The sequence below is a fragment of the Onychomys torridus genome, chromosome 6, assembly GCF_903995425.1.
Source record: "Onychomys torridus chromosome 6, mOncTor1.1, whole genome shotgun sequence".
In the NCBI taxonomy this organism is placed as follows: domain Eukaryota; kingdom Metazoa; phylum Chordata; class Mammalia; order Rodentia; family Cricetidae; genus Onychomys; species Onychomys torridus.
In genome coordinates, this window is record NC_050448.1 from 127,677,954 (window position 1) to 127,705,525 (window position 27,572).

Below are 27,572 nucleotides of genomic sequence, written 5' to 3' on the forward strand. Positions count from 1 at the left end.
ATGTGTATCTATGTGTGTGTGTATCTATGTGTGTGTCTGTGTGTCTGTGTGTGTATCTATGTGTGTACGTGTGTGTCTATATGTGTGTGTGCGTGTGTGTATCTATGTGTGTGTCTGTGTGTGTATCTATGTGTGTGTGTATGTCTATGTGTGTGTCTATGTGTTTATGTGTATGTGTATGTATGTCTATGTGTGTACCTGTGTCTGTATGTTTGTGTGTGTGTGTGTGTGTGTGTTTCATGTATATGTACATGTGTGACACATTTGTGTGGAGGTCAGAGGCTGATACCAAGTGCCCTCCTCAACTGCCCTCCTTATATTTTTTGAGACAGGGTGTCTCATTGAGCCTGGAGCTTACTGTCTCAGCTAGCAAGCCCCTGGGCACCTCCAGTGTCCACCTCCCCAGTGCTGGGATCACTAGTGTGTATGACTCTTTACATGAAAAAATGCCAGTGCATTATGTATGACTGTACATGTGTGAGGAGTGAGGGTATGTGTGTTTATATAAGTATGTATATGTAAATGAGTGAGCTTTTGTGCTGCATGTGTGTAATATTTGAGTGTGAATTTCAGGAGAGGGTATGTATGTGATATGTGCATGTAGAGAGGAATGTGGGTGTACACATGTATGTGAATGTATGAACTTGTGTGTATGCACAAGTATGTAGAATTTGTGTATAAAGTATGTGTATGAATGTGCATATAAATATGTGAGAATGTGTGTGTGCATTTGTGTATTGTGTGAGTGTGTGTTCAGACTTTCTATGTGTATACATGAGTTTATGAGTGTATATGTGGGGGGTATGGAGTGTGCATGTGCATACACATATATGCCTGTGAGATAAATGTATGCCATTCTGTGTGTATGTGCGTGTGTCGTTGTGTGAATATGTGAGCATTAGTATATACATATGTGTGTGGAGTATATGCATGTGAATGAATGTGTAAAAGTTTGTGTGAAGTATGAGTATACATGAGTGTGTCTGCAATTGAGTGGATATCAGTATTTCTGTGTGTACACATGTGTGAAGTGTTTGTGTATGTCAAGTGTGTGTACATGTGTGTATGTGTGGGTGTCTATGTATAAGTATTGTGACTGTGTGTGTGAGTGTTTAGTGTCATTGCCTGAATTTGTATGTGAGTACATGTGTGTATTTATAATGGTGTGGGATGTGTGAGTAATGTGTCTATATGATGTCTGTGAATGTATGAAAGTATGTACAGAGTATGTAAGTTTGTGTGTAAGCATGCATATGTCAGTGTGAGTGTGTGTGCAGTGTGTGTGGTATGTGTGAGTGCCCTCTCTCCTCAAGCCCACAATTATTTTGTAACTCATCTCCCACTTGCACAAACTCTGCTACTTCTTCTGCAGGGAACCGCTGGCTGACCTCTTGTCTTCCCTGGTCCCTGACAGCCTCTTTGTGGTATCAGGGTGTGTCCTGAACTGTTCTCCAGCCCTGCACCCCTGGTTCCTAATAGTTTCTGTTAATGCCCGCCCTCTCTGAGGAAAAGGTCTTTATTTGTTCTTGTATCACCAGCGCCCGGACTGTGCCAGGCTCGGCAAACACAATGAATAAAGAATGAGTTCTGGGAATGGAGCATCATCCTCGGCTCCCCAGGTTTGTGCCAGGTTTGAATAGAGATCGTTTATAATCTTGTAAGTTTAAAATCCTTTAGAAACTCAGTTGCGGGCTATTTGTACCAATTTAATATTAGCATCAAACTAGCTTCTTTTCATTATGAGCTAGTTTTAATTGACCTATTTAATTAAACAGACCAGCAAATGGATGGATGTTTAATGTTTGTATTTGAATAACTCTTTCCAGTGCCCCAGACAGACTGCAGGTTTCCTTCCTCTCCCTGCAGCACCTCACATACAACCGGTGCTTAACAGACATGCACTGCTTCTGTTAACTATTGGAAACCAGTGCTCACCCCCACAGGGCAGGGCGGTGCCCTACACACTGTACTTCTTCCACACGATGGGTCCCATCTGCTCATTTTTCCTCACAACTGCCAACAGTATGCCCCACTGAAGCTCCTGCCCACTGATTGTCATTCTCTTACAGATTCCTGTCTTCTGGGGAGGCGTGTTCACTGATTCAAGGGACAGTGACCATCTTCAGCAATACACCAGGAGGTGGAAGGAGCAAAGGGAAAAGTAAAGGCTCAACCATTAGATGTTCCTACCCTGCTGTTGTGCAGAAGACTCATTGCAGCTCATTTTCAAATGCTTTGGCTGATGTGGATGAGGGGAACCTGGCTGAGTGGGGAGGGGGGGTCATGACACAACAGCGTGGGGGGTGGGGTGTAAATGAGGTCAGAGTAGAAAGGTGGGGTCAGGCCACAGGCTTAGTAGGTCTGAGGCCTCAACTTTTATTCTCAGGGACACAGGAAGCCCCAGCCTCCCCAGACTTGCATCTCTAAAGGATACCCTGGCTGCTGTACCCAGCACAGAGGGAAAGAGGAAGGCAAACAGGGAATGATCCAGCAGCCTCCAGGGTAAGACAAGGTGCCTGGAGTCTCAGTGCATGCAGGGGGGGGGGGGTTGTTGGAGGCTGGTTTATTGCAGGCTGGATCCACAGGTTCCCTGGCAGGAGGAGCGTAGAGCATGAAAGGGAGGAAAGAGTCAGATATGACTGTTATATTAGGAGACTGGACATCTCGGATATAACCTTTCACTCTAACAGTATTCATGAGTGCATGTCTCAGACTCACTTTAAGTTTTTAGATCATTCAAATGTCCACAGACAAATCTAGACAAGTGACCTGCAGGAGAAGGGGCTTCCCACGGACCACAGGCGCTTCCATGCTTTGGGGTATTTTCCTCTTAACAGCTCAGTGGTTTTCCCGAGGAGGAAACATTGCATGAGGAGGAAACGAATTCAAAGCATATGCTCTGCACCCACCCAGCGCATTTTACTTACCGGGATTACTTTAGCTTTATTTCCAGCTCTAATAAATGTGCATAGCTCTATATTTCCAATCAGAATGGCAATTAAATGAACATAACATACCAGCTCTTCTACCATGGCAGGACCTTTTGATCTCAGACGAAGAGTTCCTCTTGAAGTACCAATTTTTTCTGTTGATGTCTTTCCAGTTTTTGACCTTGGTCCTATTTCTGTAACAACATGTGAGTAGGAAAGGCATGTGTGAAAGTGGAGACATTTCCTTAAGGAAACATTATGTAGTTGTGGCAGATTTGATAAAGAACTTGCCTTCTTACAGAATTACCTAAAACACCACAAGCCTACCTGGCCTCCGTTATTGTCATGGGTGTGTCTATGGGACAGTTGAATCAGCAAAACAAAAGTAAGCCATGAGACAGGCTGGAAGCTTTAGGGAAGAAAGAGTAGGATAAAGAGTTGGCTTTATTCGCAGAGCAAAAAGGTGTGAGTGGCCAGACAGCAGCCTGGAAATCTCATCTGGCCTTCATCTCAGTCTTGAAGAAAAGAAAGAGAGGTCTGAGAAGGGCCAGAGCACTGGAACTTGACGCTTTGTAGACAAAATTCCACCAACACACGGACTGCCCTATAAGGCCTGTTATTTATCAACTTTACAAATAAGGGAGGTAAAAATCAGTGCAGCTGAGATTCAAACCAAGTCTTGCCAGGCATGGTAGCTTCTGACTAATCTCAGCATTGGAAAGGGTGAGGCAGGGGGATTGCTAAAATCATCTCCTGTGATCCCAGACTCTTCACTCTTTATTCAACCTCTGCGGCCCCACACCGACCAGAAGCTGGAAGAATGAATTCAAAGAAGACATACCCAAGGGTGAGTTGGGAAGATAAAAGCTGGGGCAGTTTCAAAGAAGGAATTCCCTCAGCATGGTCACTGGGGGCCATCCAGAGGGGCCAGCCCTGTCCTGGGGCTCTGCCTGCACTTTATCTGTTCTTTTGCAATGAACCCAGTGCTTTGCAAGGCACTAATCCGAAGCAGCAACACAACCGAGGGGAGGCAGGGAGGGGAACTGGGAGGGTGTGCCCCATCTAGACCTCTCTAGTAACACATGCCCTGTGGGAACATGGCCTGCCCAGCCAGATTCACTGTTTGCCAGTGAAACTGGATATTCAGAGGCTTGTATCAATTTCCTGATTTTTTTTTTTCAGTTTAACCTGTTATACCCAACCCTTTAAAAATAACACAGTGGCAAAAATAAAAAGAAATCAGAGTCTAAGTAAGTACAGGATGTCAATCCATAACTTCTGCAAATGTGCCCAAGCCCCTTTGGCAGGGGCCTCTCTTAAGCTACAGCTTAAGGCCAGGTCCAGGGGCTCTACCACGGGGAGACAGCTGGGCTTGCAGACAGTGAGACCAAACAGGCTAGAGGGTTCTGTGCAAGCTGTAAAGGTGCAGAAATCATAGGTACATATGGATGCATTCTTGATAAGAACCCTAGACTGGCCCCATCTGCTGCCAGGTTTTGCTTTCTTGCTGGGAATCTAGGACAATGGGATTAAGAATCTAACACATTCATTTTAATCTGAAATTAGGGACAGAATCTCCAAAACACAAGCTCTCCTCTAAAAGTTACCATAGGATGCACAGACAGGCTCCCTGCAAGGATGGAAGCCATGAATGGTGGTGAGCTAGTCGGTGGCTGAGCAGCTTTCCAGATCACTGAAGCCGCCCCTTCCAGCTGACTGCCAGCACTGGCCTTGCCAGTTACTACATGTCCCTGGGGAAGAAAGAATTCTCAGCTACTTAGAGCACAGTTCCAAAAAGAGTGTCCAATGAGAAAGAATAGGTCACTCCATCTTCAGCACTGGCCAGCAATGGGAGTGTGCCCAGCCAAGGGTCACATCCTAAAGCAGGAAAGTCAGGTGTTGTGGGACATTATTTGAACTGGGCAAAGATGAGTTGCATTTGTCTACGCTATGGAATATTACTTTAACTATGTGAAAGTGTGTTACATTTGCTTCTGCTGCCTTTGTTAACTATGTAAAGATGGGTTACATTTGTCTACACTGTGGAATATTACTTTAACTATGTGAAGGTGTATTACATTTGTTTCTGCTGCCTTTGTTAACTATTTAGAGATGTGTAGCATTTGTTTGTGCTGTATAATATTACTGGAGCTATATAAAGGTATGTTATATTTGTTTCTGCTGCCTTTGTTAACTATGTAGAGATGTGTAGCATTTGTTTGTGCTGCATTTGTTTAATTATGAAAAGATGTGTTGCTGTTTCACCTTGCCTGCCTAAGGCACCTGATTAGTCTAATAAAAAGCTAAACAGCCAAAAGCCAGGCAGGAGAGGGATAGGTGGGGCTGGCAGGCAGAGGGAATAAATAGGAGACATCTAGGCTGGGGGAAGAGAGATCGAGGGAGAAAGAAAAGCATGCCTAGAGCCAGAAGCCAGGCAGCTGCCAGGCAAAGTGAGAAGCAGCAAGAGTAAGATATGCAGAAAGAAAGGAAGGTAAAAAGCCCCAAGGCAAAACATAGGTCAAGAGAAACAGGTTAAAATAAGAGCTAAGCTAAGGCTGAGCATTCAAAACTAATAGTAATTCTTGTCCTGATTTGGGAGCTGGTTGGTAGCACAAAGAAAGCCTGCTAAGTCAGGCTTAGCTGAATACTACCAACAAGTGAACAACATACACAAAGGCGCACACCACACTAAAGTTTACCATGCTCAAAAGCGTGCAGTGCACACATGCCCACATTACTCCACTTCATTTCACTAAAGACTAAACAGCACACAAAGTATGCTGGGTGGGTGGCATAGTGCCACCACCACTACAATGTCACCATGCCACCTGCCCAGCATACTTTGTCTTTAAAAAAATTGCCGAGCAGCAGCAGCACACACTTTCAATCCCAGCACTTGGGAGGCAGAGCCAGGCGTATCTTTGTGAGCTCGAGGCCAGCCTGGTGTACAGAGAGAGATCCAGGATAGGCACCAAAACTATGCAGAGAAACCCTGTATCGAAAACAAACAAACCAACAAAAATTCCTTCAGAGTAGACAGTAAACTACTCCCTTAACACATTTATGTTTTATTCTAGTATTACAGCCATGTGTCTAATTGCGTGCATATTAGCATCTGGTTCAACAAGTGTTGCTCAAAGGTTTGTGAACTTGATCTGGAAAATGAAACAGCTCCATATACTGTTGAACCAATAGTAAGTTTCTGGTGTTTACAAAGCTAAAGACCCAGATGCAGGACTGTGCACCATCAGAAAGGTGTGATCGGCCTTCTGTGAATTCAACTGGGATAGATGGTTTTAATTGCCAAGGTGACACAGTCTCAGTCTCAGTGAGAGGTTGTCTCAATTGGGTTGGCCCTGAACATGGCCTTGGGGCACATTAATTGATGTAGGAACACCCACCCTAAAGTCAGCAGAACCACTCCCTGAGTGTGGGTCCTGGATTATAGAGAAACTGAGCTGAGCCGTAAGCATATGCCAGTTCCTTCTTTCTCAACTGTAGATGAGAAATGACTGTTTTCAGTTCCTGTCGTCATGACTGCCCTACTATGGTGGACTGTAGCCAGGAACTGTAAGCTAAAATAAATATTGTCTCCACTTTCTGCCAGGATATTTTATCATGGCAACCAAACAAGGCTCAGGTGAGTCTCCACTGTATCTTACTCTTGCTGCAACACCAGAATCTAGAAGGGGAAGCTGTAAAAGTAGAAGTGTGAATATTATTAATAAATTACCTTTAGAGCCACAGAAAATGAGCAAAAATATAGAAGTTCCCCCCTATACTCCATGCCCACCCCAGACCACTACCCCATGATCAGCACCCCCACCAGAGCATGAGCATACCCCAACTGTCCTCATCACCCAGAGTTCATGGCTGATACTGAGGCTCACTTCTGTTGTTCTATTTGTCTGTGAAACTGCTTAATGACATGCACCCATCACTGAGTATCACGCAGAATATTGTCACTGACCCAAAATCTCCTTATCACAGAATTTATTTTTATCATCACTTTTTTTTTTTCCTGACAGCCATCTTTTCCTTGGATCATGTGATATCCAAACTAACCACTTGGTGGCACCAAAGCAGAAGTTAAACATTAAACTCTGGTTTAGCCCAGCCTCCAGATTGCCATCACCTACGTTTTCCAAGATAAGAGGAGGTTTCAGGTAAGTCAACTTGTCCCCACAAGACAACAGGCAGGGTGATCCTGCTCATTCAGGCTGATGTGGTGGAGGAGAAGACAGGTTTAGTGTTGGGGAATGTTTTAAAGATTCTGAATGTTGATAGTCTGGCCTAATTTGGAGTACAGCCTACCTAAGCATGTCTGGGCAGCCAGGCCAAGCCCTAAATCCGTCAGTTCACAGAAATGGGTAGACACAAGACTTCTCTCCGGGATGAATTAGGAGAAGATGTAGTGTAGACTGTAGACTATGGTGACCAGCCATAACCTGTGAAATCACTGCATGCATTCATAAGGGCTCCCGGGTCCACCCAGGTGCATGCATACCTGCCTCAGGTATCACTCAGGATATCACAGAGCACTCCAGCTTTCAATGCTTCTGTAGTGGAACTTCCTATCACCAAGAGACAGCTGTGTTCCTCCCCAAACCTCCTCACGGCCGTTACATCTTTCACTCTAATTATGTGGCTTAATTTTAAAGAACATGAGCTGATGGGGGCTATAATTACTGTGAAAATGAGGTTGCGTGCTCTGGAAGAACTCCATAAGAGTTGAAAGAACAGGGGTGTGGGCAAGATGGCCCTAGGAGATTGGGGAAAGTATTTTAACAACCATAGTTTCACATATCTGGCTTTTTTTTTTTTTTTTTAAATGAAGGCGCTCACATGTGTTCATTAAGGTTGTGATTATATAAGAAAAATTTCTGGTTAGGAATGACAGTTACACTCCGGAGACAAAGATAGGAAGATCAGAAGTTCAACGCCAATCTTGGCTACATAGTAAATTCAAGGCCAGTCTGGGCTACACGAGACCCTGAAAGGAAGGAGTGAAACAGGCTGAGCTGGGCAGATTTCATACAATTCTGGTTTGTGTGCTCAACCCAAAAGAAAGGCTTTTTAGGAGCCAAGGGACAAAGACAATTGCCATGTGAATCCAATCCACAGAATCCACACAAAGTTGTCCTCTGACCTCCACACATGTGCTGTGACACATGTATGCCGCATATACACACTAACAATAATGATGGTGATGAATAAAAATAACTTTAAAGGCCATTTAGATCAAGAATAATAATATAATACATTTTTTAGTTTCAAATTAAAATGCAATATTTAATACAGCCATGAATTGCTTTAGTAATTACTTAGCTGACATTTTTAGCCCTAAAACTCCGAATCTCAGCTATATGCTGGGGAGATGGGGAAATGAGCAGGGAAGTGTTGGACTCCAGTCCCAGCCCAAAACCAGGATATGAGTCCCAAGGATATGAAATTAATGCAGACAACATGAATTCAAAAGCACTGCTCTCAGGAGGAGCATGCATGTAATGTGGCATAGATCCTCAGTGACAAGAGGTGATACTGGAGGATGTGGGCGCTCTCCCCATCTCTGCAGGCACAGGCCTTAGCCTGGAGTATGATGCCACACTTGAGGGCAGGGGCAAAGAACAGGATCTTAACAGGTGGTAGGCACAAAGGGGCACAGCTCTCCCCAACAATTACTCTGTGGTCAGAAGAGTCTCTCTGTCTCTGCCTGTCTGTCTGTCTGTCTCTCTCTAGCACAGATTCTCACTCAGTAGCTCAGGGTGGCCTGGAACCCATTATATAGATAGGTTTGCTTCAAATTCCAGTGATCTTCTTGCCTTAACCTCTTGAGTACTGGAATTACAGATATGAGCCACTATGCCCAACTGATCTGGCCTTTTAGGACATCTTGTGAGGACTTTCTGCTGACATGTGATTGTCTCCACCTTCTCACTTGGTTTTCAATGTGGTTCATAAGGTTTCATAGCTCACAGCTGTGTTCTAAAGGCTATGGCTAATGGTTTACCCTATGGAACAACCACCCTTTGGCCAAACCTGTACATGATCCACAGATAGTGGTTAAGAGCATGGACTTTAGACTCTGAACACCTCAGTTGGCATCCTCAGAGCCTCCATCTACAACTTGAGAATGAAGTCCTTATCTGTAAGCAGGAGGCATGTACAGTGCTCTAAGCAGGCACCCTAGGGGCTGATGCAGGGGGACTGGGCCTGGCAGTCTACTCCTATTAGCAGACTGTCACTGCTGCCATCCAGTGGCTTTTAAGAGAGAGAGAAATCTGCTCTTCACTCCTGCCAGAACAAAGTTGGTCACATTCTCTCAGAAAATAAGAAACCAAAACAAAAGACAACAGCAAAGAAGCCAGGCAGTGGTGGCATATGCCTTTACTCTCAGCACTCAGGAGGCAGAGGCAGGTGGATCTCTGTGAGTTCAAAGCCAGTCTGGTGTACAGAGTGAGTTCCAGGACAGCTAGGGCTATACAGTGAAACCCTGTCTCAAACAAAACAAAACAAAAAAGAGAAACATGCAGAGGTCCTTCTTCATAAGCTCAAAAAATTGTCACTTTGAAAACCAAGTGCACAGGTCTCTCTCTCTCTCTCTCTCTCTCTCTCTCTCTCTCTCTCTCTCTCTCTCTCTCTCTCTGTGTGTGTGTGTGTGTGTGTGTGTCAATGTCTCTGTGTATTAATCAGTATATATTTTACCCCTCTCTTAAATAAAGCTGTATAATGTCTCCCTTCAATTGAGAGTAACAGCAGATAACCCCACCCCACCCACCCCAGGACTCTACTCAGAGCCCCTAAAGTATACAGATTTAAGCAAAGGTACTCCAGACTGGAGAGCCTCCATCTGTCTCCTTGATGGGAAGCCTTAAGAGGCAAGGGTCTAGCGGAGAGCCAGGGTGATGAATAGAATCCCAGGACTCTGGTCTCTTGTCCCCTCCACCCCAGAAAGGGAAACACAGCTCCCCCTAAGTACCCTGTAGGGTTCTCAGCCAGCTCACCAAAGCCAAGCGTTCCTACAGCTTCCATGTCTGCTGCTGCACAACCAACCGAGGGAGAAATGTGGAGGAGGGCAGCTCTCTGACCTTGCGGGCAGAACTGTGCAATGGTCTGTGCTGCAGACCCACAGATGCTTGCTGTCTCAGCGTTCTCAGAACTGATCTAGTCTCTGGGGCTGATCATTACACGCCAAATTCACTAGGAGCATATCCACCATCCGTTTATTCCAGAGGAAGAGAGAATGATTTTACACAGCACTGAAACCATCCCTCTGCATCAGCCCTTGGAGTACTGAGAACTGCACACTGGTGTCATTTTACAGATTTGTAAACACACGACCTGGGGGGTTAACTTAAGTGCTCTCATTTGAAAGTCTATGTTCATTTTTTTCTTACTTTTATTTTTAATTGTATGGCTATCTGACCGAGTGGGAAGTGCACATGAGAACAGGTACCTTCCGAGGCCAGAACAGGACACTGGATCCCCTGGAACTGGAGTTACAGGTGGTTGTGAGTGGCCTGATATGGGTCTAGGCCTGATATAGTGCTAGGAACTGAACTCTGGCCTTCTGGAAGAGCAGCAAGTGCTCTTAGCCGAGTCATCTCGCCAGCCCCCATCCGTGTTCTCAGCTTCATGTTCAAGGGCTCCTGCGCTTCATGTTCATGGGCCAGAGTCTTCCTTTAAAAGTGACGTCTAAGCAGGGACCCAGGCATCAGGAGTAAAGATGGCGAGACCACAGGCATGGGAGAGGAGAGCAGAGCAGCAGGACAGAGGAGAAAGTACTCTAGGCAAAGTCAAAGACCAGAAGAAGGAGAGGAGGTTTCAGAGTCCCTCCCCCAGTGACTCGGCTTTTTCACTCTCCACCTTCCTGGGAATGATTCATCTGAAATTTTCCTCCCACTGGATACCTGAGCGGCTAAGGACACTGGGCAGTAGATCAAAGGGCTGGGCGTGAAGGGTGTTCTCTTAGGTTAAGGCTCTAATTGAGGGTTAGCAATCACGTCTGACGCATGTATATGTGTTTTAGGCATACTATACTTTTAGGGTTTTGTTTTTTTTTTAATTAGTTGACAACTTTTGGGTTATTGTTATTGTTTTTGTTTTTGTTTTTGTTTTTTGTTTTTTGTTTTTTTTTTTAAGACATGGTCTCACATAGCCCAGACTGGCTTTGAACTTACTATGTAGTCAAAGGTGATCTTGAACTCCTGGTCCCCTGCATTCACCTCCCACATAATGGGAGCACAGCTTGAAGGTTTTTAATGCCCTGGTTTATGTGCTACTGGGGACCAAACCCAAGGCTTTGGGTATGTCTAGGCAAATACTCTACAACTGAGCTACATCTCAGCACCAATTGCTTTTTCTTTTTTCTTTCTTCTTTTTCTCCTCTGGGGGTTGGGGGAGGGGTCATACTCACAATGTAGATCAAGCTGGTCTCAAGCACACAGAGATCTGCCTGCCTCTGCCTCCTGAATGCTCAGGTCAAAGGCATGCGCCAGCATACCTGGTAAGTTTTGTTTTTAAATGAAGGTTTACAGCTTGCTTAAAAAGAATCTCTAGGGGCTGGAGAGATGGCTCAGTGGTTAAGAGCACTGGCTGCTCTTCCAGAAGACCCAGGTTCAATTCCTGCAACCACATGGCGGCTCACAACTGTAACTACAGTTCCAGGGGATCTGACACCTTCACACCAATGCACATAAAATAAAGTTTAAAAAAAAATTCTTACAGTTACATAGCTTGGTCTGTTTGAGGGGCCCCCAGCAGTGGGATCAGGATCCATCCCTGGTGCATGAGCTGGCTTTTTAGAGCCATTACCTATGGTGGGATGGCTTGCTGGGGGAGGGTCTTGATCCTGCCTCAACTGAATGTACCAGGCTTTGCTAACTCCCCATGGGAGGCCTTACCCTTTCAAAGAAGGAGATAGGGGAGTGGGGGAGGGGATGGCTGGGGGAGGGAGGAGGAATGAGAGGAGGATCTGTGATTGGTATGTAAAATAATTTTTAAAATTTCTTAAATTAAAGAAAGAGTCTTTATATTAGTAAGTAGCTGGCTTTTACACTGAAAATACTTAAACCAATATCACTTAGAATTCATGTCAAACATCTGCCACACCTCATAAAAGCCAACCTGGCCCTTCATTCATCTTCCACAGAATAATTGTGACAAGTGTCAAACCCATGTCCAGCCAGAATTAGTTCTACTACAATAAAACATGATCAGTGACAATGCCATTTTGTCCTTGCAAGCACTTTAAACCTTGAACAAAACAGTAGGTGTGTCAAGAACAGATAAAACACAATGTGTATCTAAAACTGAAGTCTTCATGACTTTTCCTAGAGCTGCTATGCACCCCAAATGCCACCTTCTAATTTTTACATCATTCTCTTTTGCAGTCTCGCGGGACAGAAACCTTGGGAGGAAGGCTGACTTGCAGACTTCCCACCCATTGGCCTAGGCAACCCAGCTCCCACCCTTACAGCATTACTTTCTCCCTGAGTTTCCAGTGCAGTCCACAGTCCTAAGGACTTACCATTTCCTCTCTGCTAATCTGCTAGATAAACGCCTCCCACAGCTTCTCCTCTAGTCAGATACAGCAACATCGGCCTTTCTGACATAATCCCCATAACTTCATTTTGTGTTGTTCTTAATCCCTGGATGATGGCTCACTATCAGCCTCTGAGGAACCAGTGTGCTCCCCACCTGGCTTTCAAGCTCCTCTGACATTGCTATAAGCAGCTTTTTCAGGCTGACCCACTACAGTTCCACAGGGCCTTGCCCTTCACGGTCACCCCCAGAAAACCTCTGCCTTGAATCATGTCTTTCTCATCCTCTCAGGGCAAGTTCAAGTACAATTTTCACAGAGGATCCTTCTGACCTAGTCCAACCTACTCCTATATCGCCTTTCATAATACCCAATACATGCCTGGTGTGTTCTAAATGTAACTCTGTAATCCCATACCTAAGAACTGCCAGGGCAGGGGCCGGAGAGAAAGTTCAGTGGTTAAAAGCACTGGCTATTCTCTCAAGGATGTGAGTTTGGTTCCTAGCACCCATATCTAACAGCTCATCACCTTTAACTCCATTTCTTGGAGATATGACACACTCTTCTGGTCTCTTCCGGCACCAAACACAAACAGACATGCAGACAAAACCCTATACATGTAAGTCTTCTTTAAAAGTGTAAAAGACAAACATAAATAATTGCTGTGAAATAATCCTATGAAGATTTGTCACTTGATTGGTTTAATAAAAAGCTAAATGGTCACTAGCTAGGCAGGAGGTATAAGCGGGATAGCAAGACACAGAAGGGAAGGAAGAAGAAAGGCAGAGTCGCCAGCCAGATGGAGAGGAAGCAGCATGGGCAGTACAGAGCAAAGGTAATAAAGCCATGAGACAGAGAGTAGATTGATAAAAATGGGTTAATTTAAGTTGTAAGAGCTAGTTAGTAACAAGCCTAAGTTATTGGCTGAGCTTTTATAACAATAAGTCTCCATATTGTGAAATGCTATGGAATAACCTTTTTGTACACTGTGAAGATGTGCTGCTCTCATTGGTCTAGTAAAGAGCTAATTGGCCAACAGCTAGGCAGGAAGAGGTGAGGTAGGAGAGCCAGACTGAGAAAATGCTAGGAAAAAGAAGGGCAGAGTTGCCAGGCAGGCACAGAGGAAACAGGATGTGCAGAAGATGAGGTAATAATAAGCCATGAGCCACTTGGCAGCACATAAATTAATAAATATGGTTTAATTTTTGTTTGTTTTTGTGTTTTTTGTTGTTTTGGGGTTTTGGTGTTTTGTTTTGTTTTGGTTTTGAGACAGGGTTTCTCTGTGTAGCTTTGGAGCCTGTCCTGGAACTCGCTCTGTAGACCAGGCTAGCCTCAAACTCACAGAGATCCACCTGCCTCTGCCTCCCGAGTGCTGGGTATAAAGGTGTGCCCCCCACCACCAATATGGGTTAAATTGTAAGAGCTACTTAGTAACAAGCTTAAGCTATTAGCTGAGCATTTATAACTTAATAATAAGTCTCTATGTGGTTATTTGGGAGCTGGCAGGCAGGACAGAATATTCTGACAAACAATTGTCAAAGTGGATCTGTCTTTGATCACCTACTAATACCACACATGGCTCTGTGTGTGCACGCACGAGCACACACACACACACACACACACACACACACACACACACACACACACACCAATCCCCAGCTGTAGGTTTTGTGAGAAAACTCATCTGTCTTAGTTTTGTTTGGATACACTTATTTCCATCCTAGGATCCAGAGGACTCAGGTTGTTCTGGAGATCACGGTCCCACCCTAAAGCCCCATGTCTAGTCAGTGTGTCCACTTTCAAACCAAGCTAGGGTGAAGGAAGGCTCTCATAAAGCCACCACTCTCAAGGTTCTAACACCCTGCATTCTCTGGTCAGATAGCCCAGGACTTTCATGGGAAGTATCTGGTCCCTGACATTGGCAGAGCCTGGCGTAGCCATCTGTCTCATGGCGTTCTCTTCGGGAAAGCTCCCATCCAGCCTTCCCTCCCCTCCCTGCTCCATCACTCTCTTAGAACCCCCTGACCATCAGTCAGCTCCCGAGTGAACTGTATGGCCCACCTCTGCCATGCAGCAGCCTCTGAGCCTGCATGATATTCTGCAGCAGGAGCATGTATGGTTAAACCTCGGAGTCAGCCAGATTCGTCTTGCCCTGCACTTCCACTCCACCCTGTGTGACTCGATGAGTGATTAACCCACCCCAGGCCTCAGTTTACTCATCCGGAAAAGTCTCACCAGAACAGCACGAGGACTAACTTAGGTCATAACAGTACTAGACCTGCCAGCACTGGCTTCCAAGTCTGTGACGACTCCAGTACTACCCCAAGTATTCCACAAATAATCCATGTATAATTCAAAGATGCTATGGATTAGGAAGCAGATAAACCTGTGTTTTATAACACCAGAGGTCATGGAGCTTATAAGAATAAGGGAAATGAGGCAAACACCAATGTTTTGGCTCAGAGTTCTTAACCTTCTCACCCTAAGGTTCTTTAATCACACATCCAATAAATGCCTGCTGTTACTATTAGTGAGATTAGTAGATTCTTAATGTGTTTGCCTCTTTATGCAAATGTAAGCTCTTGAGGATAGCAAATTGTGAACCCCTCCTCACTAAGGTCCTGGTCACTGCCCAGCCCCTTCTCACTAAGACCCTGGGCACTGCCCAGCCCCTTCTCACTAAGGCCCTGGGCACTGCCCACCTCCTTCTCACTAAGGCCCTGGGCACTAACCACCTCTTTCTCATTAAGACCCTGGGCACTGCCCACCCCCTCCTCACTAAGACCCTGGGCACTGCCCACCCCCTCCTCACTAAGACCCTGGGTATTGTCCACCCACTTCTCACTAAGACCCTGGTCACTGTCCACACCCTTCTCACTAAGACCCTGGGCACTGCCCACCTCCTTCCCACTAAGACCTTGGACACTGTCTACCCCCTCCTCACTAAGACCCTGGGCACTGCCCACCCCCTTCTCACTAAGGCCTTGGACACTGTCCACCCCCTCCTCACTAAGACCCTGGACACTGTCTTCCTCCTTCTCACTAAGACCCTGGTCACTGTCCACCCCCTTTTCACTAAGGCCCTGGGCACTGCCCACTTCCTACTTATTAAGACCCTGGGCAAACAGCTTTAAGTTTAGGATGACTATAGGGAGCAAATGATTTCTTGCTTAGTAAGTACTTACAGAAGAAGACTGGAGAGATGGCTCAGTGAATAAGAGCACTTGCTATCTGAGTATGAAAACTTCAGTTCAAATCCCCAGCACCTACATAAGAAAGCCAGTCCTGGGGCTGGAAAGATGGCTCAGCTGTTCAAAGCTAGGCTCATAACCAAAACCAGAAGAAAGCCAGCAATGGCTGCACACACCTCAAACCCCAGGGTTGGGGGAGGGTTGGGAGGCAGAGTCAGGCAGAACCTAGGAGTTCATTGGCCAGCTAGCCTCGCTGCATCTGTGAGCTTTGAGCTCAGTGAGCGACACTGTCCCAAGGTAATGAGACAGAGAGAATAGGAAAGATACCCACTGTGCTCTGGTCTCCACATGTGAGCCACACTAATGCATCTCCTTCCCACACAGGTATTACACCCCACCCACCTCCCCACACACAAAACTCTTACAAACATGAATGGCAGCTACTACCATGACATACAGCTGTTTTCTACAATTTGGTCTGAGGTTAGACAGTGGCAGCTTTTGAGAAATGTCTGCTCATCACCAACTCGCCTGTCCCCGTGTCCTGTAAGTTTCTCTCATGGCTAAAATTACTCCTTGCAGAAAAGGCTTTACCTTTGCAAAGAGCTGAAGATTCCTTGTCTGAAACGCTGAGAGTCAGAAGTGCTTTTTTTTTTATCAGCTTTTCAGATTTGGGGACATCCCTGTGCATGATGGGACACCCTGGGACAGGGGTCAAGACTGCATGTGAACTTCACTTGCATCTCATATACCCCTAACTCACAGCCTGAAGGCCACTGTAAACAGCATTTGTGATGTACCTGCTGTGGTCCATCATGTCAGGTCAGCTATGGAATTTTCCATTTCTAGTCAAGACCAATGTTCAAAAACTTTCAGTTGGGGAATATTTCTGACTTTAGATTTTTTTCAGTAAGGGATGCTTAACCTAATACAACAGCTAGCTATAACTGAAGACTCTATGTATCAAGGACTACTGTACAGTTTTTTAAAGTGTATTTAGTTTTCACAACAGATTAATGAGGTAAACTCTGTTGACAGCTTCACTTTCTGTATGAGAAACCAAGGCCCCCAAAGACAGAGAAATTTACCTGTTATCACACACCTGGCAGAGCAACATACTTCAGTATTGCAATTTGTCTCTTATAATTCACTTCATATTCTCCAGGGTAAGAGCCCCATAATTGCCTCTGCAAAGTGGAAGCCAGCCTGGCCTCCAGAGTGAGCCCTAAGAAGGAAGAAAGGAAGGAGGAGAGGTAGAGGAGAAGTCTTGTTTTTTTGTTTTTTGTTTTTAACGTTTGAAATGGATAAGAAGTCATGTAACACTGAAGAACCAAAGTTTCCCTCCAAATGCAGCGTTTGAAAAGAGTCCACAGCAAGCTGACTCAGGACAATGACGTCCCCAGCTGTGTGTGACTCAAAGGGCTAAGCACACTCTTCGCATACTTAACATCCTATTCTGATGGGTACACATCACAGAAAGGAAGCCTCTAAAAGCAGACATAGCAGACCTGCTACAAAATCTAAATACCCCCAAAAATCTAACCCACAAATATCTTAAGAGGAAACCATTTCCTTTCAATCTCCTTTCTGATTTGGTAAACAAAGGTCTCCTTCTGGGAGCCTCCTTGCAGAAAAGGTAAAAGTCACATATTGGGCAGATTCTCCAGGAAAAATGAGTTGAGGCTCATTTAAACAAAAGGGACCCACCAGTTATTTCCCTACAGTTCAAAGGTCTCCGGGGGAAAGAACCGGTTGGTCTGGTCTAGTTTCAAGAGTCTTCTAAACGGTAAAGTGGATTCCACAGCCTGGGATAGTATGGTTTTGCAATGAACAGGGTTGAGTTCATTGTGAAAGTTATGTCCCTTAGCACTGGCACAAGGAGAAAGGAAAAGAGCCAAGCCCTAAAAAATACCTCTAGAGACATTCCAGCCAACACTTGATAAGGGCTGGAAGGCTGCCATGATAAGGGCTAGAGAAAGAAAAACTGGATCAGACAGCAGCTCGGCAGGAGAAACCATGTCAGGTATGGGGAAAGCTGCACCTCACATTTCCAACAAGGAAACCCTCTAACCCAGAAGCTGTAAATGCTGTGGTTTTGTGTGACTCATCATGAGAAACAGATACATGGTAGTGTTTAATGAATACTATAAATATATACAAACATACATAACTGAAACAGACATGTGTTTGTAACAAATGAAACATTCCCTGGGGCTGGGGATGTACCTCAGTTGGAAAAGTGTTTGCCTTGTATTCATGAGGCACTGGGTTCAGTGCAGAAACAGAGTGTGTTAGTACTCAGCTGTGACTCCAGCACTTGGGAGTTAGAGGAGGATTAGAAGTTCAAGGTCATCGTGGAGGTTTGAATGAGAATGGCCCCGTAATAAGGCTCATAGATTTGGATGCTTAGTCATCAGTGAGTGACACTACACTACTTAGAAGGCAAACTTAGATTAGGAAGAGTGTCTTTATAGGTGTGGCCTTGTTGGAGGAAGTGTGTCACTGGGGGTGGGCTTCAAGATTTCAAGAGCCTGAGACCAGTGGCTCTCTCTTCCTGCTGCCCGTGGATCCCTGATGTAGAACTCTCAGCTCCTTCTCCAGCACCATGTCAGCACTTAAGCCGCCAGCTCCACACCATGATGATAATGGACTGAACCTTTGAACTGTAGGCAAGCCCCAATTAAATGCTTTCCTTTATAAGAGTTGATGTGGTCATGGTGTTTCTTCACATCAATAAAACAGTGAGTAGGCCAGTCATTATCAACCACAGAGCAAGTTTGAGGGCATCCTGGGCTACATGAGACCCTATAGCAAACAGAATAAAACAGAACAATCCAGTATACTCCATTCTATGTATGAGGTACTATGATACTTCCAAATCTGTTCTATTTTGTGTTCTATGCGCTGTGACTGGTCCCACTAGTTGCAAAACAGTGACTGGATGGCTGACCAGCACAAAAGATCCCAAGTGGCCTTTACTCCTCTCTCAGCCCCAAGGCCAACTTGGGAAAACCCAATGGCTCTGCTCTTAGAAAGAATGAGAAGGACACCTACGAGGTAGTCTCCCCCGTCTGACCATTCCTCACTACACCAGTTCCTTTTCCCTCTGCTGCTTAAGTGCTAGTGTCTCCCACAAAGCTCTGATTTCTGTCCTTTGTCTTCACTCTGAATGAATAGATTTGTTCTCAGAGCATTAGAGCTCAGTCATTCATAAAACCCTTCCAGGCTTCAGTTCTCAATGCCCACCAGCCTCACACATTTCTAACTGCACTGTCTCATGGATTTCAAATACATTAGATCCCATATTGTACTTCTCATTCCTCTTCCCTGTCTCCTTCCTAAATCTTACCCTGCTTTCCTCATCTCAAAGAGTCCCCCAATCAACCCACATATCTGTGGGTCATTATTTGCCATGTCTCATTTATTTACCTATGCATTCAATGGCTTTGCAATCCAACCTTAACATTCAGGAAGAATAATAAACATTCAACAGTCAACTCTGTAAATAAAAGTTCTATCTTGGACTGGGAAGGTAGCTCAGTCATAGGGTACTTATCTAGCATGCTCTGAGATTAATCCCAAGTACTTCAGAATGGACGGTGACCATGCCTTGTGGCATTTGTCTATTTCTAAGGCGTAAATACCCACTCTAACAATTTTAAGCAGTCAAGCTGATGCACTATGGTGGGGCTAGGAAGAGATTAATGTCCACAAATGGTTCCTGCACACCTTATCTGTTCAAGCCACTTTTCTTCTCCACATCTGTTGGACCAGCCTGAATTTAGGATTCTGTCTTTACCACAGATAACAAAACATGATCTTTTTTAATTTTCTGACTTCACCCTCAAATCCCATCTGTTCATCTGATACAGTATCCAAATGTCATTCTGAAATCCGGAGTTCATCATGCTGTTGCCTTCCATGAACCACTCTTTGTCTTCACAAATAGGGCTTTTGATCACTTGGGCCTTCCTGACGCTTGGCTTTCATGCCTTACAACACCTCCACCCAACACTTCTATTTCCAACACACTGATGTGTGCAACATTCCCAAATATACAATGGCATTCCATACTGAGCTTATCTGTTCCATTCCCTAGGACGCCATTCTCCAGTATGTGCATGGAGCAAGCAGCTGCTCACCTCTCAGATGCAGCTCAAAGCCTTTCTCTCAGAAACTTTTCCTGGGCTGGAAATACAACTGAGAGAGAGAACAATTGCCTAGTGTGAGCAAGGCCCATATTTGATCTCAGTACCCACTCCTTCCCAGAGCTTTTCCTACACACCTTACTCCCAATTTTTATACTTCTAGTGCATTTAGCAACTCAACACCCATTGTTCAATTGATTTATTTTCATATTCATCTCATCTCACAAGACAGGAACTTGCAGATCTGAATTTTAGCATGTAAGAGCACATGGTACAGAGATGATACACAGTAAGATATCAATAGTCAGTATCATTATCTAGTACCCTAAGACCAGCACACACAAGTGTCTCAGTAAGTACTGTTGAAAGAAATGTACCAGTTTGCTCTTGCCATCTATCAAGACCAGGTAAGTACTAAAATATTAGTACATTCTAGATTGTCAGAGAATCCAAGATCTTCATCTACAGTCCAAGAACAGGAAACAGAATGTTTTTTTCCTTCAGCCCCATGGTGGTTTAAATAAGAATGACCCCCATAGGTTCATGCATTTAAATGCTTAGGGAGTAGCACTATTTGAAAGGGTTAGGTGTGGCCTTGCTGGAGGAAGTGTGTCACAGGGTTTGTGCTCTGAGTTTTCAAAAGCCCAAGCCAGGCCCAGTGGCCCTCTCTTCCTGCTGCCTGTGGATCTGGATATAGAACCCTCAGCTACTCTGACTGAGTGTTGCCATGTTCCCTGCCATGATAATGAACTAAACCTCTGAAACTACAAGCAAGCCCCAACTAAATGCTTTCTTTTTTCAGAATTTCAGTGGTCATGGTGTCTCACATCAATAGAACTTTGACAAACAAATAAATAATAGGGAAAGAAAGAAAAGAAATTTGAGGTCCTGGCCCTAAATCAATGATAGTTCTAGGAAACACAGGAAGAAAGGAAGGAAATACACAGACAATAAGATGGAGACCAAGAGAACTGGGAGGAGCCTGACCCCACAAGTTCCTGCCTCCCCGACACAGACACCCTGGGAAAAAGCCAGAGAATGAACAAATAACTTTTCCTTTACTCCAGAGACAAAAGGGGAGCCCCAAAAAGCAGGGTCAGAAGATGGCACAGTGACAAGACTTCATTCTGAGAGAGACCCCTCAGTCCACTGAAGGGAGAAAACCACTACAGACCATCATCTCATAAAGTAAAAGCCAGCCATTGTTCCAAAATCAACCTGCAAATAGCCCAACCCCCACACCAACAGAATGTGGTCTCTAACACAATACCTCCCTAGCCAGGGGCTTCTTCAGTATGTCAGTGGGTGCCATAAGGCAACAGAGAGACATTTTAGTAGTAGCCAGGCACAAAAGTAAAGTGTATTTTTTACACATGTCTTTGAAAATCCAACCCCTAGAACTGTCATGACTAAGCCCCAGTAACCAGCAATTTGTACCCAAATTAAGGGGTAAGAGCAATGTCCATATAGACATAGGGACCCCAAGGGTGTCAGTGTATACAACAGCCAGGTGGAATGGCATGTGCTTGGGAGACAGGCAAAAGGTCAGGAGTTCAAGGTCATCCTCCAATATACAGTGAACTTCAAACAAACACAATAAAAGTGTGTACAACGTGGGGAAAAAAAATAACAGAAAGAAATAAACTCAAAGACAGATTATGCTTTTGAGACAAACGTAGGAAGAAATTCTATTTCTTGAGTTCTACAGAGAATAGCCTGAATCGTGTAAGACCGTGCATCAGAGGCCCCTGCTCCCATCAGTGTAAGGACCAAACATCAGAAGAGCCACGTGGAAAGAGGCTGCTGCACAGAGGCCTGTGCACCTCCTGCCTCCTTGAGGAGCAAAAGGGTGTGGATGCTGCTGTGTGAGGCAGGAGTCTGGCAGGGCCACTTCTAGCTCCTCCCAGGGTCCCTGAGAAGCAATGAGGCCACGACATCCTCCTCTCAGCCTTCCAGTGGAACTGTCTCCCTCATGCAGCACAACTCCCATTGCATGTCTGTTATCTTACAAAGAGTCTCATGGGAACAAAGAACTTCCTAATTCCACATAGAAAGGCGATCTGTCACTCACTGGAAGGCAGAAGGCGATGGTAATTTTTTCCACTGTTTTCATTAGCTGCCTTGAGAAAACAACATTAAAGACAAGTTAGAAGAAATATTTGTGTTATGTGGGCATCAGCAAGAACACAGGGTGTGTGGGGTGGGGTCAAGGATGAGTCAGGGCACGCCCAGATGATTCTGCTGAAGATATTTTAGCACTGAGGTGCATGAGGCTTCCATGTGACTTATTAAAATAGTGCCAGGTAGTGAGAGAAGCTGGTACATTCTCACACCCATGAGATGGCCCTGGAGGTTTGAGCAACAGTTGAGACACAGCTGCTGTGGCTAAAACCAGGCAAGTACAGATGTGACTGGAAAGGGGGAGTCACATCATGACATCCCAAACTCTAAATGTCAAGGGAGAAAGTGTTTAAGAAGTCTGTGAAACAGAGTGGATGATTGCATTAGATACCACTTCTATGCATAGTGAACCCTCAGCTGCTTGGGTCCCTGGAAAACAATTGTGGTTTGAAGAGCTCCATCAGAAATCTGCCTGCTCAGCAAAGTGAAACAATGCAACCAAGATTGGCTCAGCCTCATATCCACCTCCCATGCCCAGACATCTGACTCTGCAGATCCAGAAGCTGGTTTAGAAAAGGTCTCTCTAGCTGGGCACAGTGGCACACACCTTTAATCCCAGCACTCAGGAGGCAGAAGCAAGTGGATCTCTGTGAGTTTGAGGCCAGCCTGGACTACAGAGTGAGAGTTCCAGGACAGCCAGGGCTACACAGAGAAACCCAAAACAAAACAAAAAGCAAAAACAAAAGAAAGATTCTTTTACTGGGAATTTTTCTTCCCCCTTCCATAGCTGCTTTCCTTCTAAGCAATGCTGTCTATAATTTCCTGTATTCTTCATTAGTACAGTAGATGAGGTGTGGTGAAAGCCCATGTCCTCTCATGGCAGTATCCTCACTCTTAAATAATGAGAAGAAACCAGTTTCTCTTTGTCTGTCTGTCTCTGTCTCTCTCTCTCTGTCTCTCTCTCTCTCTCTCTCTCTCTCTCTCTCTCACACACACACATACACACACTCAACTTACCAAATGCCTTCTTAGGTTCTATTAACTGCAAAGTAAAGAGTTCCTCTTTTTTCAATTCCTTTAGCTTCTTAGCGACTTCAAAGTGACGCCATCCAACAATATTTTCTCCATTTATGGATTCAATATGATCCCCCACACAGATCGTCTTAACTGAGTCAATGGTGCTGCCATCTTTAATTCTCTGAAAGAAAGAAAATCAATGATGCTATCCAGTGGAACTGTGTGGCATTATTTCTCCTGCTCCTCAGATACACCATGCTGACATATTTACAATATCGTTGAATGCTCACTTAAAGAGGAAAACCAAGCAAGAAAGAACAAGCCTCCTTTCCCCACCGGTGCTTTGCCCTCCTTCCATTCAGAATTCAGCCAGCTCACACCCACCATCTCCTTTGGAAATCTTTTCCTGACATCCTCTAACCCAGGCTCCTAAGAAGGGGTGAGGCAACACTTTTCCCACCACGCTACCTGTCATTGTACACACAGCATTCCAAACTACACAGTGATAAATGATGGTTTAAAGATTTTTTTTCATATATATTTGTTCTCTCTCTCTCTCTCTCTCTCTCTCTCTCTCTCTCTCTCTCTCTCTCTCTCACACACACACACACACACACACACACACACACACACACACACACGCCCACAGAGACCAGAAGAAAGCACCAGATCTCCTGTAGATGAAGCTACAGGAGGCTGTGGTGCTGGCAACCAAACACACCCTCTGGAAGAGCAGCAAGTGCTCTTGGCCACTGAGACACTTCTTCTGCTCCATAGATAAATGGCTTTTTTCTATTTTTAATAATTTCAACAAGAGACCCATAGAGCTTACGCTCTGCCTAGTGGCTTTGTGTTTAAATCTGTTGCAAATGCAAAGACACTATGATAGTCAAGGAGACCAGTGTCCCCTGAGCGACAAACATGGTTAACATTTCAGAAGTCAGAGTCTGCGCTTTGACATCCATAAGTGAAGGCGAGGTTGGACTATTGACTTGCATACTGTTGATTTGCATACTATTGACTTGCATTGATGCATTTTAAATGAGACACGCTTAGGACCCATGGAGAAATTTCAAGCTTTTTTAGGGTAGTTTTCATTTTTACATTTTTATTACGTGTGTGTGTCTGTGTGTCTGTGTCTGTGTGTCTGTGTGTGTGTCTGTGTGTACATGAGTGGCATGGTAGGCATGTAGAAGTCAGAGGACAGCTTCCAGGAGCCAGTGCCCCACGGACACCCACCTCACTTGTCAGGCTTGGCAGCAAGCACCTTTCCTTACCTGCTCAATCATCTCACCAGTCCTACTCTTGTTTTGATTTTGGTTTTTAAAGACATATCTCTCTAGGTAGCCAGGCTGGCCTCAAACTTGTAATCCTCCTGACTCTACCTCCTAAATAATGGGATTTTAGGACTGTTCCACCACACCCAGTTTATTAAATTTTACTTCTCTACAATGCACCCAGCATGCAGAGTTTCACCGTAAGGGTAAAATCCATTCGACGACACCAAGCATTCTGAAGGGATCTTAGGGAAAGGGACTCCAGAAAACAGAGCCCCCAAAACACATGCAAGATCTCCCCAGTAATGAGGAAGGAACAGAACAAAGTCCTTCATGGGAACGACAAGCCAGGCAGGTCAGGGCTTGGCTGCTTTGTTATAAAAGTGTATAGTAAAGCAGGAAGTCTCCAAATCTAACTGACATTGTTTTACCAGAATTCATCTGTAGCAGGCACTGCCCCAGTGTGGCAGCAAGTAACTGCCACACCTGCCTATGACCTGCCCCTGGGGCATGGCCGAGAGGAGACCCCCTAAGACTCGAGAAGCGTACATGCTTGCTCTCTCGACTCCTCACAATCCTGGATGCTGGAAAGCAGACTAAGTCAAGAGTTCTCCAGAGGACCTGTAACTGACCCCTTAGTGGCTGTAAGTTACCCCTGAAATAAACCTCTTTTAACTACCAGCTAAACTACATGGAATTGCCTTGTTAATGGCTGCTATATTCATCATCTCTTATACAACTAACAGAAACAAACATGGTAACTGCAACATACTGCTTAAAAAGCAGTTCTACCAGCGGTGATGGCACACACCTTTAATCCCAGCATTCAGGAGGCAGAGGTAGGCGGATCTCTTGAGTTTGAGGTCAGCCTGGGCTACAGAGCACATTCTAGGACAGCCAGGGCTACAAAGAGAAACCCTGTCTCAAAACCACCACCATCCTCACCCCCAAAAATCTACAGTTTCTAAATTGTTGCAAAAAACAAGATTAAACAAAAGATTTTTCTTCTAAAGGGGAAAAAAAGAAACTATTAGACACATTGCTAAATAACCATTCTTAAGCCAGCATGGGATTTGAAAATCTGCATTTAACTTTGACTTTTTTTATTCTAATTGATGTCTTAACACATCTGGAGCCTTTTTCCCCTTTGGTCAATTATATCAAACACATTTCAGTAATCTCACATACGTATCTTTTTTCCACACTTGTAATTTTATTTAAAATAACGAAATACATAAGCTTAATCAGATAAAAGACTTAGAGGAGATGGATGACTCTTACCTGTGAATTAAGGGTCAGGGTCATGAGGAGACACTGTCACCCAATCTGTAAGAAGCTAGAAAGGTCACCAGAAAGCATCCAGAGGACAGGAGGACAGGCAAGTCGCAGAAGTCAGACAGCGGCAGAGACCCAGGCAACAGCTGAAGACAAAGCCTCTGTGAGGACAGATGTGGACTGGGGACCAGGAAGAGAAAATGAAGGAGACACATGGGAGCAGGAAGACACACCTGATGCCGAAGCACAGTAGTGACCTGGCTGTTTTACGTGTGATCTCAGCCAACGCCTAAGCCAACAGAATAAAAACTGAGGTGGTGGGTGTCTTAGGGTTGTTACTGTGATAAAACACCAATGATCAGGCTGGGAATGGTGGTGCATGTCTTTAATTTCAATATTCTGGAGGCAGAGGCAGTAGGATCTCTGTGAGTTTGAGGCCGCCTGGTTTACATAAAGAATTCCAGGGCTATGTAGAGGGACCCTGTCTCTTACAAACAAAACAAAACAAAACAAACGAATAAACAAAACAAAAACAAAAACAAAAACAAAAACAAACGAGAAAGAAAGGGTTTATCCAGCTTACATTCCCTGGGTCACAATCCATTGAGAAGCCAAGGCAGGAACTTAAGGCAAGAACCAGGAGTCAAGAACTGATACAGAGACCATGGAGTTGTGCTGCTTACTGGACTGTTCTTCATGGCTTGCTCAGCCTGCTTTTTCATACAATCCAGGGCCACCTGCTCAGGGGTGGCAGTGCACACAGTGAGCTAGGCACTCCTTCATCAATCATGAATTAAGAACATGCCCCAAAGATCTGTCTAAAGACAATCTGATGGAGACAGATTTTCTGTTTCTCGGCGGAGGTTCTTCTTCCCAGATAATTCTAGCTGTGTCAACAAACAAGCTGAATAGTGGGACTGGGCAAGATAGCTCAATCAGTGAAATGTTAGTTGTGTAAGCATGGGACACACGTGTGTCTAACCCAGTTCTGGAAAGGGTGAGGCAAGAGGATGCCTGGGGCTTCCTGGCTAGCTAGTCTAGTCGATTGATGAGCCCAGATCCCAGGAAGTGATCCTATCTTAGAAAGGAAGGTAGCTAGCTCCTGAGGGACACCCGATATTGACCTCTGGCCTCCACATATACATGTGAACAATTTTTTATTTTAATTTAAATTGTTCATCTAGAACCTCCAGCTCACTCCTGCTTGATCCAAAAAGCGCCCTCTCTCTCTCCAAATGCTGCCCTCTCAGAGAATCCCCAACAAAGAAAAGGTGCCAAAAAGCCCAGTTCTGCATTCTTGGCAGCTGTGGCTGCTCCTCCCCTGGAGTTGCCAGCAGCCCAAGTCCCTGCCTAAGCATTCCAGCTTTTGACCAAATTTGGGCACAAACCCAGCTTATGGGAGACACATCATCACCTCTCACCTACAGACTATATAAGCCCCCTGTAGTTCAGCATGTGACTTCTCCTGCCTCGAACCTGCCTTGAACTCTGGGACTGGAGAACTCACCAGGAGTTGCTTTGCCCAAATAAACCTATTCTTTTACTTTTTCAATTCAGCTAGATCTGGCTTACTGTGTGAGCAGAGAAACCTATTATTGCAATACTGAAAACCTATTATAAATGAGGTGTCAATGGATATAAACTTCTAAAATATAATGTTTTAACCATTAAACAATAACTTTACAGAGATTAATAATATTTGTCAGCATATTATCTGATCTTAAGGCTCAAGAGGCATGAAAGAGAAACATTATTTGCTAATGTTTTTGAGTCATTTATATTATTCAATATTTGCTTAGGAATCTAAAGAACTTTTTCTCTCATCTGGTTTTGGAGATTAATGCTGCAAAAGGCAAAGAAGACATATTTAATCTGGATCCAGGCTGGTGGCAAGCAAGCAATCCTCCTGACTTTCAACATGTCTCCACACTCTCATGTGTTATTTATAAAAGAAAATACAGTATCACAAATAACGAGACAACAAACCTCACATCCCTTCCAAAGTGGTCCCCTGAGGAACTGTCAGCACTTGGATAATTTCTTGATCCAAGGAATATAACCTCTCAACATAA

At 44.7% G+C, this 27,572-nt stretch overlaps 1 protein-coding gene and 1 long non-coding RNA gene across 3 annotated transcripts in view; one reads left to right on the forward strand and one right to left on the reverse strand.

The window, feature by feature from the left end:
* Gipc2 (GIPC PDZ domain containing family member 2) overlaps positions 1 to 27,572 on the reverse strand; it is a 69,057-nt gene that overhangs the window by 12,198 nt on the left and 29,287 nt on the right. The window contains exons 3-4 of the mRNA XM_036190720.1: positions 22,949 to 23,129; positions 3,018 to 3,124 (exon numbers count right to left, since the gene is read on the reverse strand). Coding sequence (XP_036046613.1) covers positions 3,018 to 3,124; positions 22,949 to 23,129 — 288 coding nt within the window. The remainder of the gene's footprint in view (positions 1 to 3,017; positions 3,125 to 22,948; positions 23,130 to 27,572) is intronic.
* LOC118585224 lies at positions 1,571 to 7,386 on the forward strand. Of its 2 annotated transcripts, none has more exons than XR_004945164.1 (5): positions 1,571 to 1,619; positions 2,070 to 2,161; positions 2,387 to 2,502; positions 3,696 to 3,777; positions 6,959 to 7,386. It is a non-coding gene; the product is annotated as an uncharacterized LOC118585224 (long non-coding RNA). The 2 variants fall into 2 exon arrangements; XR_004945165.1 differs by lacking the exon at positions 6,959 to 7,386 and adding an exon at positions 4,497 to 4,890.